At 43.2% G+C, this 14,884-nt stretch overlaps 1 protein-coding gene across 2 annotated transcripts in view; it reads right to left on the bottom strand.

Annotated features, from left to right (window-relative positions):
- The window catches only part of LMBR1 (limb development membrane protein 1), a 158,712-nt gene that overhangs the window by 94,446 nt on the left and 49,382 nt on the right, over positions 1-14,884 (bottom strand). For both annotated transcript variants that reach the window (XM_073677691.1, XM_073677692.1), the window contains exon 5: positions 4,393-4,496. In XM_073677691.1, the coding sequence (XP_073533792.1) occupies positions 4,393-4,496 (104 nt within the window). The remainder of the gene's footprint in view (positions 1-4,392; positions 4,497-14,884) is intronic.

Genomic DNA, 14,884 nt, shown 5'->3' with positions numbered 1-14,884 from the left:
CAAGCTTGAAGCTGCCAAGATGCCATTCACCACCAGTTTTGCCATATTTCAGAGCTGCAACGTTACTGGAGTATCAAAAAGCACAAGGTGTGCGATACTCAGGGACATGGCCAAGGTAAGGAAGGCTGAAAAACGACCACCTTTGAACAAGAAACATAAGATAAAAAGTCAAGAATGGGCCAAGAAATATCTTAAGACTGATTTTTCAAAGGTTTTATGGACTGATGAAATGAGAGCGACTCTTGATGGGCCAGATGGATGGGCCAGAGGCTGGATCAGTAAAGGGCAGAGAGCTCCACTCCGACTCAGACGCCAGCAAGGTGGAGGTGGGGTACTGGTATGAGCTGGTATCATCAAAGATGAACTTGTGGGACCTTTTCGGGTTGAGGATGGAGTGAAGCTCAACTCCCAGACCTACTGACAGTTTCTGGAAGACAACTTCTTTAAGCAGTGGTACAGGAAGAAGTTGGTATCATTCAAGAAAAACATGATTTTCATGCAGAACAATGTTCCATCACATGCATCCAACTACTCCACATCGTGGCTGTCCAGTAAAGGTCTTTAAGAAGAAAAAATAATGACATGGCCCCCTTGTTCACCTGATCTGAACCCCATAGAGAACCTGTGGTCCATCATAAAATGTGAGATCTACAGGGAGGGAAAACAGTACACCTCTCGGAACAGTGTCTGGGAGGCTGTAGTGGCTGCTGCACGCAATGTTGATCGAAAACAGATCAAGCAACTGACAGAATCTATGGATGGAAGGCTGCTGAGTGTCATCATAAAGAAAGGTGGCTGTATTGATCCCTATTTTTTTTGTTTTTGCATGTCAGAAATGTTTATTTCTAAATTTTGTGCACTGATATTGGTTTACCTGGTGAAAATAAACAAGTGAGATGGGATTATATTTGGTTTTTATTAAGTTGCCTAATAATTCTGCACAGTAATAGTTACCTGCACAAACAGATATCCTCCTAAGATAGCCAAATCTAAAAAAAAAAACACTCCAACTTCCAAAAATATTAAGCTCGGATATTTATGAGTCTTTTGGGTTGATTGAGAACATAGTTGTTGATCAATAATAAAAATAATCCTCTAAAATACAACTTGCCTAATAATTCTGCACACAGTGTAGAGGACTACATGGCAGCAGGTTTACTTGTCCTCTAGTGATAATTTCCTGCTCATAAACCAGTGGATTCAAATCAAACCTACAGCAAGCAGCCCAGTAAGTGACACATCAGTGGAATCAGGGTCTATGCCCCTATGTTATGCTGCTCTCATATTAAGTGGGAAAAACCTGGTGACAGATTCCCTTTAATCCGCATTTCTTGGACAAGCATGAGGCTTTGATGGGAAAATTTAAACACATTCGGCAAAATAAAACACATAATCCAGCATCATTATAGACAGAAATAGGAACAAGAGATCATCAAAAGTTTTCCCAAAATGGAAGCCCATTTATCTTCAATTATGCACTTCGCCAAATCATTTCATTGTAGCCTACTGATGGATAGTTACTTTGTTGCTCGCTGTCTCCAAGAGCTGCAGGATTGTTCTCCTTCTTACCATTTTGACAAAACATGATACCATCGTCATCATTTATCCCTTTCACTGCCAATGACTAAAATAATAAGTCACCACTTTAAACACTTGCTGAGGCATCATATTAAAGTCTATGAATCTTAGGCAAGTTACCCTAGGAGTGAGATTCAGGGAGCAGCAATAGCTTTTGAGGAGAATTATAGAACGTTTTCCTATCTTGTTCTGTGTGACTGTAAGGAAAAGGGGGACTGCAAGTGACAAGAAAGAAAAAAAATAACATCTCCAAAAAGGTTAACAAAGAGAAAGTTAATTTTAAAGTTGATTTTAATCAATAGATCTTGGAATAATAATAATTTCCACAATTGGATGTTTAAATAAAATGTTCCTGTGCTGAGATAATCTTATAAATGTGTCCCTGCTGTGTACTGTGTAATGTCAGTGTCTGCCCCTGCTGTGTACTGTGTAATGGCTGTGTCTGACTGTGCAGGAAGATGGTCTGATCATACCACAGCTCCTGGGCAGAGAGAATGCAAAAGAGTATACAGACAGGACAGCACGGGATCATAGCGGATTCTTTTTGTGAGATAAAACATTTCACGTCCTGTTTTTAAAAAATGTTTTGCCTCACAGAAAGAAATCAGCGGTTCTGAAAACTCATTGCTTCTAGGAGAAAAATACCTCGCAGAGGTACCAAACGGAGTATCTACAGGTCTTTATTGTGCAACTGTAGGAACGCTGTGCATTGCTGGAGCCATTCATTACTACTGAATAAAGGGGGTCATAATACTAGAGTCTAAAGCCTAAACCTAAATACGAGCACAATAGAGACTTATCGATGCAGACCTGAAAGGCCTTACAAAGCGTACATAGCCAGACAGCACCGCACCGCGTCTGAAGGGCCCCTGATATTTACCACATCTCCTAATATAATTCCTCGATTTTACAACCACTTCCTAGGGTTCATAGTTACTGTAAAGACAAAGTGGATAAAAAGGTGGTAGAGACTATAAAAAGCAGCCACTGCGAGCTTACAAAATCCCCTTCAGAAAAATAAAGCCCACAGACAACCCCTCCAGGCCTAAATGTCCATTTACATTAATGCCCGCGCTTAATTAGAAACTAAGCAGAGAATTTTGCTGGGTCTGTTTTGCTATGTACAGTCGTATGGCACAAATCCAATGCTCATAATCAAGGCCATTAGTCAAGAGGTTATTAGCAGCGCACGTTAGGAAGAAATTAAATGCTTACGGCGCAGGTCAGGGAAAGATGACTCAATGAAATATTGTACAGAAAACCACTAATTTACTGGTTTAATAAACTTGGAGCACAATAAAGTCATATTTTTCACAGGGATTGAATCGCTTATCTTGAATGTCTAAGCGTGACAGCAAAATAAAAGTGCCATAAACAAGCACACAAAATAGCCAGTATTAATACATAAAATGATGATTTGCAAAAAAAAAAAAAAAATTGCTGTGGAAAACAATGTTTCAGTGTCGTAGTGACTCCTACAGTGCTATACAAAAATCACACATCAATGTCGTCCAAAAGTGTGAAAACCAGGATGTAATGTACTAAAATCAGGATGTAATGTAGTCATAAAAGTGCAACATTCATTTAAGGCAGAAGTTGAAATAAATCAAAACTGACAAACTTACTATTAGGCTGGATTCACAACATCGTATAAAAAAAAAAATAAAAATTTGCTCCAATGTTGATCCAGAAAAGTAGGACGAGTGTTATGCAAGTACAATGCGATTTTTCTCCTCTAGCATCCGTATGCTATGTGTTTTTATCATCTTTTTACATACTGTAATTCTCTAATCTAATTTAAAGCTAGTTTACTAATCAGATAGATCGATCGATAGGATATCCTGTAGACATAATTTCACAAACCCCCTACATATAATAAACTTGCACCCTTTAGTGCCTTACATGTGGCGCTAAAGGGTGTTTAGCCTTATTTAACCTAGGAAAATTAATAATAAAAAAAGAAAAAAAACAACGTTGGGTCCCCCCTATTTTTGATAACCAGCCAAGATAAAGCAGACAGCTAAGGGGCTTATATGATCAGGCAGGAAAGGGCCCTGGTTACTGGTTATTGGTCACTTCCCAGCCTAAAAATACAAGCCCGCAGGCACCCCAGAATTGGTGCAACACATGAGATGGTGCTTTGCCCGGCTCATCCTGATTGCCCTGGTGCAGTGGCAAGTGGTGTAATGGTATTAGGGTCGATGACAGCTATTATTTGTCACTTGCCAGCCTGGCTAATCGGAGGCTGATCCCGGAGGATAAGAAAATTTGCGCAGCTCCTGCCCAAGGGCAGAGAGCACTGACCTTAACAGATTTTTCAGAAAATCTATGGTCCCGATTCGTCAAAGATGTCACACCAGAATTCTGACATAAAACATTTGAAAAGGCTCATCTAGAAGTGTGAGACATGTAATGACTGACAGTCTGCTCTCCCGATCTACATGTCTTACACAGATAACTACTCCTTTCATTTATAATAAACTCTGGATGCAGAGTCTCAGGAGATCTGTGTCCGGCCCAGAGATCTTAACAGTTCATTTACATATTAAGAATAATATGGATTTCTGTGAAATAAGACATCAGATGGCAGATATCAAGGTATCATTTTATTCAGCTTCCTATAACCTACATGTCCATAGAGACTTCTTAGGAGGGTTGATCCTACTGAGATTCCCTTTAGGTTTTTAAAAGCATATGAATGTTGCAAATGCAGTCTGAATTTGCCCTTTGATTGCCCTTAAGTAGAGACAAAAAAAACAAAAAAAAACACCCAAAGAACAGACATTTTACAACCAACAAAAAAATTAAAATTACCTTTTTGAGTCCGGCGAAGCCTTCAGATTCCAGAAAGAAGAACGCAAATGGCATCAACACGAAGAGACACAGATTGGAGAAAAGTGAAACAAGATTCCAAAGTCCTGAAATTGTAAACAAAAATCATTATTTCACTTAATTTAGGGAGAGGATCTTCCAAAGCTTCATTTACACACTAGTGTTTGTCATGTGCATGGTGACAATTGTATTCCACTGCTGGCCTGAAGAAGGCATTAGAATGAGGCAGAAGGACATTTTCCTTTTCAATAATTTATTTCTAATATATTATATTCTAATATTATATTCTATATCTCAATATATATATTGATAAGCTATAAAATTGACCTTCCTTTGAGCTAGTGGAGAATCTGGAGCATTACATTTGTTTGTCTCAAAATGGCCAGAAAAAGAGAACAGTGAAATTCGACAGTCTATTCTTGTTCTTAGAAATGAAGGCTATTCCATGTGAGAAATTGCCAAGAAACTGAAGATTTCCTACAACGGTGTGTACTACTCCCTTCAGAGGAGAGCACAAACACAACTAATCAGAGTAGAAAGAAAAGTGGGAGGCCCGGCTGCACAACTGAGCAACAAGACAAGTACAAGTACATTAGAGTCTCTAGTTTGAGAAATCGAAGCCTCACAGCTCTCTCTCTCTATATATATATATCTATATAGAGAGAGCGAGAGAGAGGTATATCTATATTATATATACACACACACACATATACACGCACGCACAATTGGTGGCAGACTAAACACTTTTTTTCCCCACTGTGAATGTATATATACCAAAAGTTTGGACACACCTTCTCATTTAAAGATTTTTCTGTATTTTCATTACTATGAAAATTGTACATTCACACTGAAGGATCAAAACTATGAATTAACACATGTGGAATTATATACTTAACAAAAAAGTGTGAAACAACTGAAAATATGTCATATTCTAGGTTCTTCAAAGTAGCCACCTTTTGCTTTGATGACTGCTTTGCACACTCTTGGCATTCTCTTGATGAGCTTCAAGAGGTAGTCACCGGAAATGGTTTTCACTTCACAGGTGTGCCCTGTCAGGTTTAATAAGTGGGATTTCTTGCCTTATAAATGGGGTTGGGACCATCAGTTGTGTTGTGCAGAAGTCAGCTGGATACACAGCTGATAGTCCTACTGAATAGACTGTTAGAATTTGTATTATGGCAAGAAAAAAGCAGCCAAGTAAAGAAAAACGAGTGGCCATCATTACTTTAAGAAATGAAGGACAGTCAGTGAGAAAAATTGGGCAAACATTGAATGTGTCCCCAAGTGCAGTTGCAAAAACCATCAAGCGCTACAAAGAAACTGGCTCACATGAGGACCGCCCCAGGAAAGGAAGACCAAGAGTCACCTCTGCTTCTGAGGATAAGTTTATCAGAGTCACCAGCCTCAGAAATCGCAGGTTAACAGCAGCTCAGATTAGAGATCAGGTCAATGGCACACAGAGTTCTAGCAGCAGACACATCTCTTCAACAACTGTTAAGAGGAGACTTTGTGCAGCAGGCCTTCATGGTAAAATAGCTGCTAGGAAACCACTGCTAAGGACAGGCAACAAGCAGAAGAGACTTGTTTGGGCTAAAGAACACAAGGAATGGACATTAGACCAGTGGAAATCTGTGCTTTGGTCTGAGGAGTCCAAATTTGAGAACTTTGGTTCCAACCACCGTGTCTTTGTGCGACGCAGAAAAGGTGAACGGATAGACTCTACATGCCTGGTTCCCACCGTGAAGCATGGAGGAGAAGGTGTGAGGGTGTTTTTCTGGTGACACTGTTGGGGATTTATTCAAAATTGAAGGCATACTGAACCAGCATGGCTGTCACAGCATCTTGCAGCGGCATGCTATTCCATCTGGTTTGTGTTTAGTTGGACCATCATTTATTTTTCAACAGGACAATGACCCCAAACACACCTCCAGGCTGTGTAAGGGCTATTTGACCAAGAAGGAGAGTGATGGGGTGCTACGCCAGATGACCTGGCCTCCACAGTCACCAGACCTGAACCCAATCGAGATGGTTTGGGCTGAGCTGGACAGCAGAGTGAAGGCAAAAGGGCCAACAAGTGCTAAGCATCTCTGGGAACTCCTTCAAGATTGTTGGAAGACCATTTCCGGTGACTACCTCTTGAAGCTCATCAAGAGAATGCCAAGAGTGTGCAAAGCAGTCATCAAAGCAAAAGGTGGCTACTTTGAAGAACCTAGAATATAAGACATATTTTCACTTGTTTCACACTTTTTTGTTAAGTATATAATTCCACATGTGTGAGGTGTGTCCAAACTTTTGGTCTGTACTGTACATATATATATATATATATATATATATATATATACACATACATACACACACACACACACATACATACACATACACACTGCTCAAAAAATAAAGGGAACACTTAAACAATAGAATATAACTCCAAGCAAATCAAACTTCTGTGACATCAAACTGTCCACTTAGGAAGCAACACTGATTGACAATCAATTTCACATGCTGTTGTGCAAATGGAATAGACAATAGATGGGAATTATTGGCAATTATCAAGACACCCTCAATAAAGGAGTGGTTCTGCAGGTGGGGACCACAGACCACATCTCAGTACCAATGCTTTCTGGCTGATGTTTTGGTCACTTTTGAATGTTGGTTGGGCTTTCACAATCGTGGTAGCATGAGACGGACTCTACAACCCACAGAAGTTGCTCAGGTAGTGCAGCTCATCCAGGATGGCACACCAATGCAAGCTGTGGCAAGAAGGTTTGCTGTGTCTGTCAGCGTAGTGTCCAGAGGCGCTACCAGGAGACGTGGAGGGGGCCGTAGGAGGGCAACAACCTAGCAGCAGGACCGCTACCTCCGCCTTTGTGCAAGGAGGAACAGGAGGAGCACTGCCAGAGCCCTGCAAAATGACCTCCAGCAGGCCACATAAGTGCATGTGTCTGCACCAACGGTTAGAAACCGACTCCATGAGGGTGGTATGAGGGCCCGACGTCCACAGATGGGGGTTGTGCTCACAGCCCAACACCGTGCAGGACACTTGGCATTTGCCACAGAACACCAGGATTGGCAAAGTCGCCACTGGCACCCTGTGCTCTTCACAGATGAAAGCAGGTTCACACTGAGCACATGTGACAGATGTGACAGTCTGGAGATGCCATGGAGAGCGATCTGCTGCCTGCAACATCCTTAAGCATGACCGGTTTGGCAGTGGGTCAGTAATGGGGTGGGGTGGCATTTCTTTGGAGAGCCGCACAGCCCTCCATGTACTCGCCAGAGGTAGCCTGACTGCCATAAGGTACCAAGATGAGATCCTCAAACCCCTTGTGAGACCATATGCTGGTGCGGTTGGTCCTGGGTTCCTCCTAATGCAGGACAATGCCAGACCTCATGTGGCTGGAGTGTGTCAGCAGTTCCTACAAGATGAAGGCATTGAAGCTATGGACTGGCCCGCCCGGTCCCCAGACCTGAATCCGATTGAGCACATCTGGGACATCATATCTCGCTCCGTTCACCAATGTCACGTTGCACACCAGACTGTCCAGGAGTTGGCGGATGCTTTAGTCCAGGACTGGGAGGAGATCCCACAGGAGACCATCCGCAACCTCATCAGGAGCATGCCCAGGCATTGTAGGGAGGTCATACAGGCACGTGGAGGCCACACACAATACTGAGCCTCATTTTGTCTTGTTTTAAGGACATTACATCAAAGCTGGATCAGCCTGTAGTGTGTTTTTCCACTTTAATTTTGGGGGTGACTCCAAATCCAGGCCTCCATTGGTTAATAAATTTGATTTCCATTGATGATTTGTGTGTGATTTTGTTGTCAGCACATTCATCTTTGTACAGAACAAAAGTATTCAATGAGAATATTTCATTCATTCAGATCTAGGATGTGTTATTTGAGTGCTCCCTTTATTTTTTATAAAAATATATATGTGTATATATACACACATTTTTTTATTTATCTTTATTTATATACCCAAAACAGAAATTTAGCAAACTACTACAGTAATTTACACAAAATCCTATTACAGGGCATACAGAGAAAACCGAGGCATTTATCATCAACACATGAGTGTTGAAGCAGAACAAACAATAAAGGGATCCCATATGGAGCAATCATGGAGGTTGATAGCTCCATGATGTAGTATGTCACACAATTAGCCAAAAGACAAAACAGCATGTGACAATTGTGGATGTGCACGTGTTATCCACGAGCCCCCAGACCTTGATGAACTTAGCATCATTCCGGCATTAAAAGGGGTATTTCCATCTCCAATCTCCCATTCCAATATGTAGTAAGTGTAATAATAATAATATTAGCAAATATCTCCAATTAGAAATGTAGTACAGTTCTTCTGATTTGCTATGTTGCTTAACCCATGCGCAGGACATTGCTGTAGCTTAGGTATCCATGGTTATGACCACTAACAACTAACTGTCACTATATGAATGGCCATAACCATGGATGCCTAAACTACTGCAATGCCTTGCGCATCAGGTAAGCAACATAGCGAATCAGAAGAACTATACTAGATTGCTAATTGGAGGTATTTGCGAATATCATTATTGTTACACAAACTACATACTGGGATAGGATCTTGGAGATGGGAATGCCCCTTTAAGGACACTTGTAAGTTTACTCATTGGTCATAAAGTTATACACACAAGCTAAAAATTCCAGGAATGGGATGAGGTTTTTACATTTTTTTTTCCAGACAGGGGCTATTGTTTGTTTTATTGCTAAAAATTGAAAAGTGAGGAGTCTGAACTGAGACCAGGTGAGCATGGATGACTTGTGATGCCACAAGGCTTCCCAGGGATCTCTAGTAAGGAGAGCATGGAAATTAATACGCGTCAAGTTAGACACACAAGAGAAATCCACGGGCAGGTATATCATAGCATAGGTACCAGGTGGTCTTTGCAGGCACACCTCCGAAAGGGTAGGTAGACTTTAGGGCAGAAAGGTCCGGCTTGAGCATGGAGACATTGAGGACACACAACTTAGAATTATGAATGGTGAAGCGCAAGACTTCACCAAAAGCTGTTAAAATAAAAAGATGAGGAAGTATGACAAGGGGCTGCATAAGAGTGCACACGATGCGGTTTTAATGCGTTTCCACTGCGTTTTTTTTCGCCGCGGAAACGCATTAAAACCGCTTGGTAATAGGTCTGCCATGTATACCAATGATAATCCGCATGTGCTGTGCACATGATGCGGAAATATCCACTCCGGATTATCATTGCGGCAAAAACGGCAGCATAACCAATTCATGCGTGATTCCGCTGCAAATTTGCACTCATTGACTTGCACTGAATCGCAGCAAACCCACATGTATAATATCTATACATGCGGATTTGCTGCGTTTCAATGAAAATCAATAGACGCAAAGTCGCGCCGGAATCGCGCTGCAGTTGGTACCCGGGTCGGGAGAGGAGACTGCTACTCCTCTCATGCCTGCGGTAGTAAAAAAAAAAAAAATAAAAATAAAAAAAAAAAAAAGTAAAAAGAAAAGAAAAAACCTTCAGACTCAACTGTCTGATGGCCCCCGTTGTCCTCCTGGTCCCCAGCGGCGATCCTCTCTTGTCGGCAGCCAGCGGTACACTGCAGGGCGCGGGCTTGTGCACCGCAGTGTACTGTCAGGACCTGCGTTGACGTCACTGATCACCTGATGGTCACGCGACCATCAGGTGATCAGAGCCGGCAGCAATGAGCTGATGGTCACGTGACCATCAGCTGATTGCTGACTTCAGTAATCAGCTGATTGGTTTCATGACTGATCAGCTGATGCTCACAGTGGGAACATTCACAAGAATGTTCCCACGGTGTCTAACTCACCCCAGTGACCTCCTGCAGCCTGTATACTGTATACTAACAGGGGGTGATGTTACACCCCTGTCAGTATACAGTGCTGTATTCTACAGCTGTGACATCAGTGATTTCTGATGTCACAGCTGTAGAATTGACCCGGATCGTCATGGGACACTTGGCGTTACATGGACTGCGTCATTGACGGCGCACAGGTGAGGGATACTGTTGTTATTTTCCGTTCTTTTTCAGGAGATCGAGGGCTTTGTGGAGGCATGCAATAAAAAAATAAATAAAAATAAAAAAATTAAAACCCTGTGTTTTTTATTTCATTAAAATACTTTATTCTGGCCGTGTTTTTATTGAAAAAGCGACGACCATTTTACTACGCGGTTAGTAATGGGGGTGTCTTATAGACGCCCTCCATTACTAACCTGGGCTTCATGTCAGCCGCCAATACAAGGCTGACGTGAACCCCAAGCACATTACCCACTGCCACGGCTACAGGGCAGTGGGAAGAGCGAGGCTAAGCACCAGATCTTATGGATGCACCACTTCTGGGACTGCTGAGAGGGTGATATTAATAGCTGCAGAGGGGGCTAGTATCCATGGCCCCTTTCATGGCTATTAATATCAGCCCGCAGCTGTCAAGTTTAGCTTTTGCTGGTTAGATTTTATAGGGGGACCCCACGTCAATTTTTTTCTGGGGTCCCCCTGTAATGTAGCCAGTAATGTTGAGCGATACCTTCCGATATCAGGAAATATCGGATCGGATCGGACCGATACCCAAAAAATATCGGATATCGCCGATTCCGATACTGGAAACCAATGCAAGTCAATGGGACACAAATATCGGAATGAAAATAAACCCTTTCTTTCCTTGTAGGTTAATTCTACATGAAGGAAAACAACTAAGAATAATGTAGAATGTATTACATGAAAAGCCGGCAATTCAGCAGCGGCGGCATACACCGGTACCCGACAATTTATAACAGAAAGAATAGAGCTTCACACATAGATTAGATAGATAGAAACATGTCAGTCACATATATAAGAAGTACAGTGATAGTGTTGATTACTGTACTTGTCGTCATTTAGTGTTAAAATAAAGGATTTATTTAAAAAAAAAACAAAACTGGCGTGTGGTTCCCCGTAATTTTAGTCTCTAGCGGAGGTTAAGCAGATGGCTGGGGCAGATGTTTGAAGCCTGTGAAGCGGGTAATACCCACGGAGCTTCCCAGGCTACTAATATCAGCCCCCAGCTGAATACCTAGCCTTTACTAGCTATTAAAATGGGGGACCCCAAAAAAAATGACGTGGGGTTCCCCCTATTTTAATACCTAGCAAAGGCTAGGCAGACAGCTGGGGGCTGATATTAATAGCCCAGGAAGGGTGCCATGAATATTGGCCCCCTCCCAGGCTAGAAACACCAGCCGTCAGCCGCCCCAGAAATGGCGCATCCATAGGATGCGCCAATTTTGGCACTTAGCCTCGGTCTTCCCACTGCCATGTAGCGGTGGCAGTGGGGTAATAGGGCTGGGGTTGATGTCAGCTTATAATGCCAGCTGACATCAAGCCCAGGTTAGTAATGGAGAGGCGTCTATAAGACACCCCCATTACTAACCCCATAGTCAAAGTTAAAAAAAACCACAAACACCCAGAATAAAAGTCCTTTAATTGAAATAAACACACAATTCTTTATTGTTCTAAATTAAACCATACTTACCATCACGCCCATTCCAGCTGAAAGCTGCCATCCAGCTTGCCATGCCGCAGACACTGAGAAACTCAGGCATGCTTGCGCTCCTCAGTGTCTGGCTGCGATGGCATAAAGATGAGCCGAGATCATGTCCAATGAACTCAGCTCACCTCATGCACGTCACTGACAGCGTGGGAGAATTCTCCTGCGCATCCCGTGAGCATGAGAGAATTCTCCTGCGCTCATAGCAAGCGCAGGAGAATATTCCCACGCTGTCAGTGACGTGCATGAGGTGAGCCGAGATCATTGGACATGACCTCGGCTCATCTGGATGCCATCACAGCCAGACACTGAGGAGCGGAAGCATGCCTGCGCTTCTCAGTGTCTGCGGCATGGCAAGCTGGATGGCAGCTTTCGGCTGCGATCCAGCCTGTCATATGAATGTAGCAGAGCTGGAGCGGTCCTGGGAACCATGGAAAGGTAAGGATGAGATTGGTTTATTATTTTACTTTTATTGCAGGAGATCGTTGGCTTCAGCTGGAATGGGCGTGACGGTAAGTATGGTTTAATTTAGAACATTAAAAAATTGTGTGTTTATTTCAATTAAAGGACTTTATTCTGGGTGTTGTGTTTTTTTTAAATACTTTACTAGAAATTCATGGCGGTCATGTCTAATATTGGCGTGACCCCATGAATTTCGGGCTCAGGGCGAGCTGATAATGCCAAGCTGGCCCTAACCCCTTTATTACCCAGTGAGCCACCGCACCAGGGCCCTGGATGAGTTGGGTACAGCGCCAGAAGATGGCGCTTCTATGAACGCGCCATTTTCTGGGGTGGCTGCAGAAAGCAATTTGCAGCGGGTTGGGGGGCCCAGAAAGCTTGGGCCTCCCTGCGCTGCGGATTCCAGCCCCCAGCTGCCTAGTTGTACCTGGCTGGACACAAAAATAGGGCGAAGGCCACGTCAAATTTTTGGTGAAAAATTCAATAATTTTTTTTTTAAAAAAAAAAAACACATTTAGGGACTGCATCTTTATTAACCCCTCCACGTAAGGGGTTAATAAAGATGCAGTCCCTAAATTATTACTTTTTTTATTATTTTTTAATTAATTTTTCGCAAAAATTTGACGTGGCCTTCGCCATATTTTTGTGTCCAGCCAGGTACAGCATCCAGGAACTGGCTGCCCCCAACCACCAGCTGCCTATTTGTACCTGGCCGGACACAACAATATAGGGAAGCCCTTTTTTTTTTTAAATTATTTCATGAATTTCATGAAATAATTAAAAAAAAAAAAAATACGTGGGGCTTCACCCTATTTTTGTGTCCAGCCAGGTACAACTAGGCAGCTGGGGCTGGAATCCGCAGTGCAGGGAGACCCAAGCTTTCTGGGCCCCCACCCCCCCGCTGCAAATTGCAGTCCGCAGCCACCCCAGAAAATGGCGCGTTCATAGAAGCGCCATCTTCTGGCGCTGTACCCAACTCATCCAGGGCCCTGGTGCGGTGGCTCACTGGATAATAAAGGGGTTAGGGCCAGCTTGGCATTATCAGCTCGCCCTAAGCCCGAAATTCATGGGGTCACGCCTATATTAGACATGACCGCCATGAATTTCTAGTAAAGTATTTAAAAAAACACAACACCCAGAATAAAGTCCTTTTATTGAAATAAACACACAATTTTTTAATGTTCTAAAATAAACCATACTTACCATCACGCCCATTCCAGCTGAAGCCAATATCTTCTGCAATAAAAGTAAAATAATAAACCAATCTCATCCTTACCTTTCCATGGTTCCCAGGACGGCTCCAGCTCTGCTACATTCACATGACAGGCTGGATAGCAGCTGAAAGCTGCCATCCTGCTTGCCATGCCGCAGACACTGAGAAGCTCAGGCATGCTTGCGCTCCTCAGTGTCTGGCTGTGACGGTATCCAGATGAGCCGAGATCATGTCCAATGACCTCAGCTCACCTCATGCACGTCACTGACAGCGTGGGAAAATTCTCCTGAGCTTGCCGTGAGCGCAGGAGAATTCTCTCATGCTCACCGGATGCGCAGGAGAATTCTCCCACGCTGTCAGTGACGTGCATGAGGTGAGCGGAGTTCATTGGTCATGATCTCGGCTCATCTTTATGCCATCGCAGCCAGACACTGAGGAGCGCAAGCATGCCTGAGCTTCTCAGTGTCTGCGGCATGGCAAGCTGGATGGCAGCGTTCTGCTGCGATCCAGCCTGTCATGTGAATGTAGCAGAGCTGAAGCTGTCCTGGGAACCATGGAAAGGTAAGGATGAGGTTGCTTTATTATTTTTCTTTTATTGCAGGAGATCGTTGGCTTCAGCTGGAATGGGCGTGATGGTAAGTATGGTTTAATTTAGAACAATAAAGAATTGTGTGTTTATTTCAATTAAAGGACTTTATTCTGGGTGTTTGTGTTTTTTTTTAACTTTGACTATGGGGTTAGTAATGGGGGTGTCTTATAGACGCCTCTCCATTACTAACCTGGGCTTGATGTCAGCTGGCATTATAAGCTGACATCAACCCCAGCCCTATTACCCCCTGCCACTGCTACAGGGCAGTGGGAAGAGCGAGGCTAAGTGCCAAAATTGGCGCATCCTATGGATGCGCCATATCTGGGGTGGCTGACTGCTGGTGTTTCTAGCCTGGGAGGGGGCCAATATTCATGGCACTCTTCCTGGGCTATTGATATCAGCCCCCAGCTGTCTGCCTAGCCTTTGCTAGCTATTAAAATAGGGGGGACCCCAAGTCATTTTTTTGGGGGTCCCCCATTTTAATAGCTAGTAAAGGCTAGGTATTCAGCTGGGGGCTGATATTAGTAGCCTGGGAAGCTCCGTGGGTATTACTGTTAGAACTCTCCTGTTAGAAAAAAAAACTATCTTGCTGGTCACATGACCTTTTTTGCCTATTTAGTCCTGCTCCGCCCTCCTGGCCTTGCTGGACTTCATTGTAAT

Source organism: Phyllobates terribilis, unplaced genomic scaffold (assembly GCF_046119375.1).
Source record: "Phyllobates terribilis strain yellow unplaced genomic scaffold, ASM4611937v1 Scaffold_4__5_contigs__length_816908805, whole genome shotgun sequence".
NCBI lineage: Eukaryota > Metazoa > Chordata > Amphibia > Anura > Dendrobatidae > Phyllobates > Phyllobates terribilis.
This window is presented reverse-complemented; position numbering and strand designations above follow the sequence as displayed.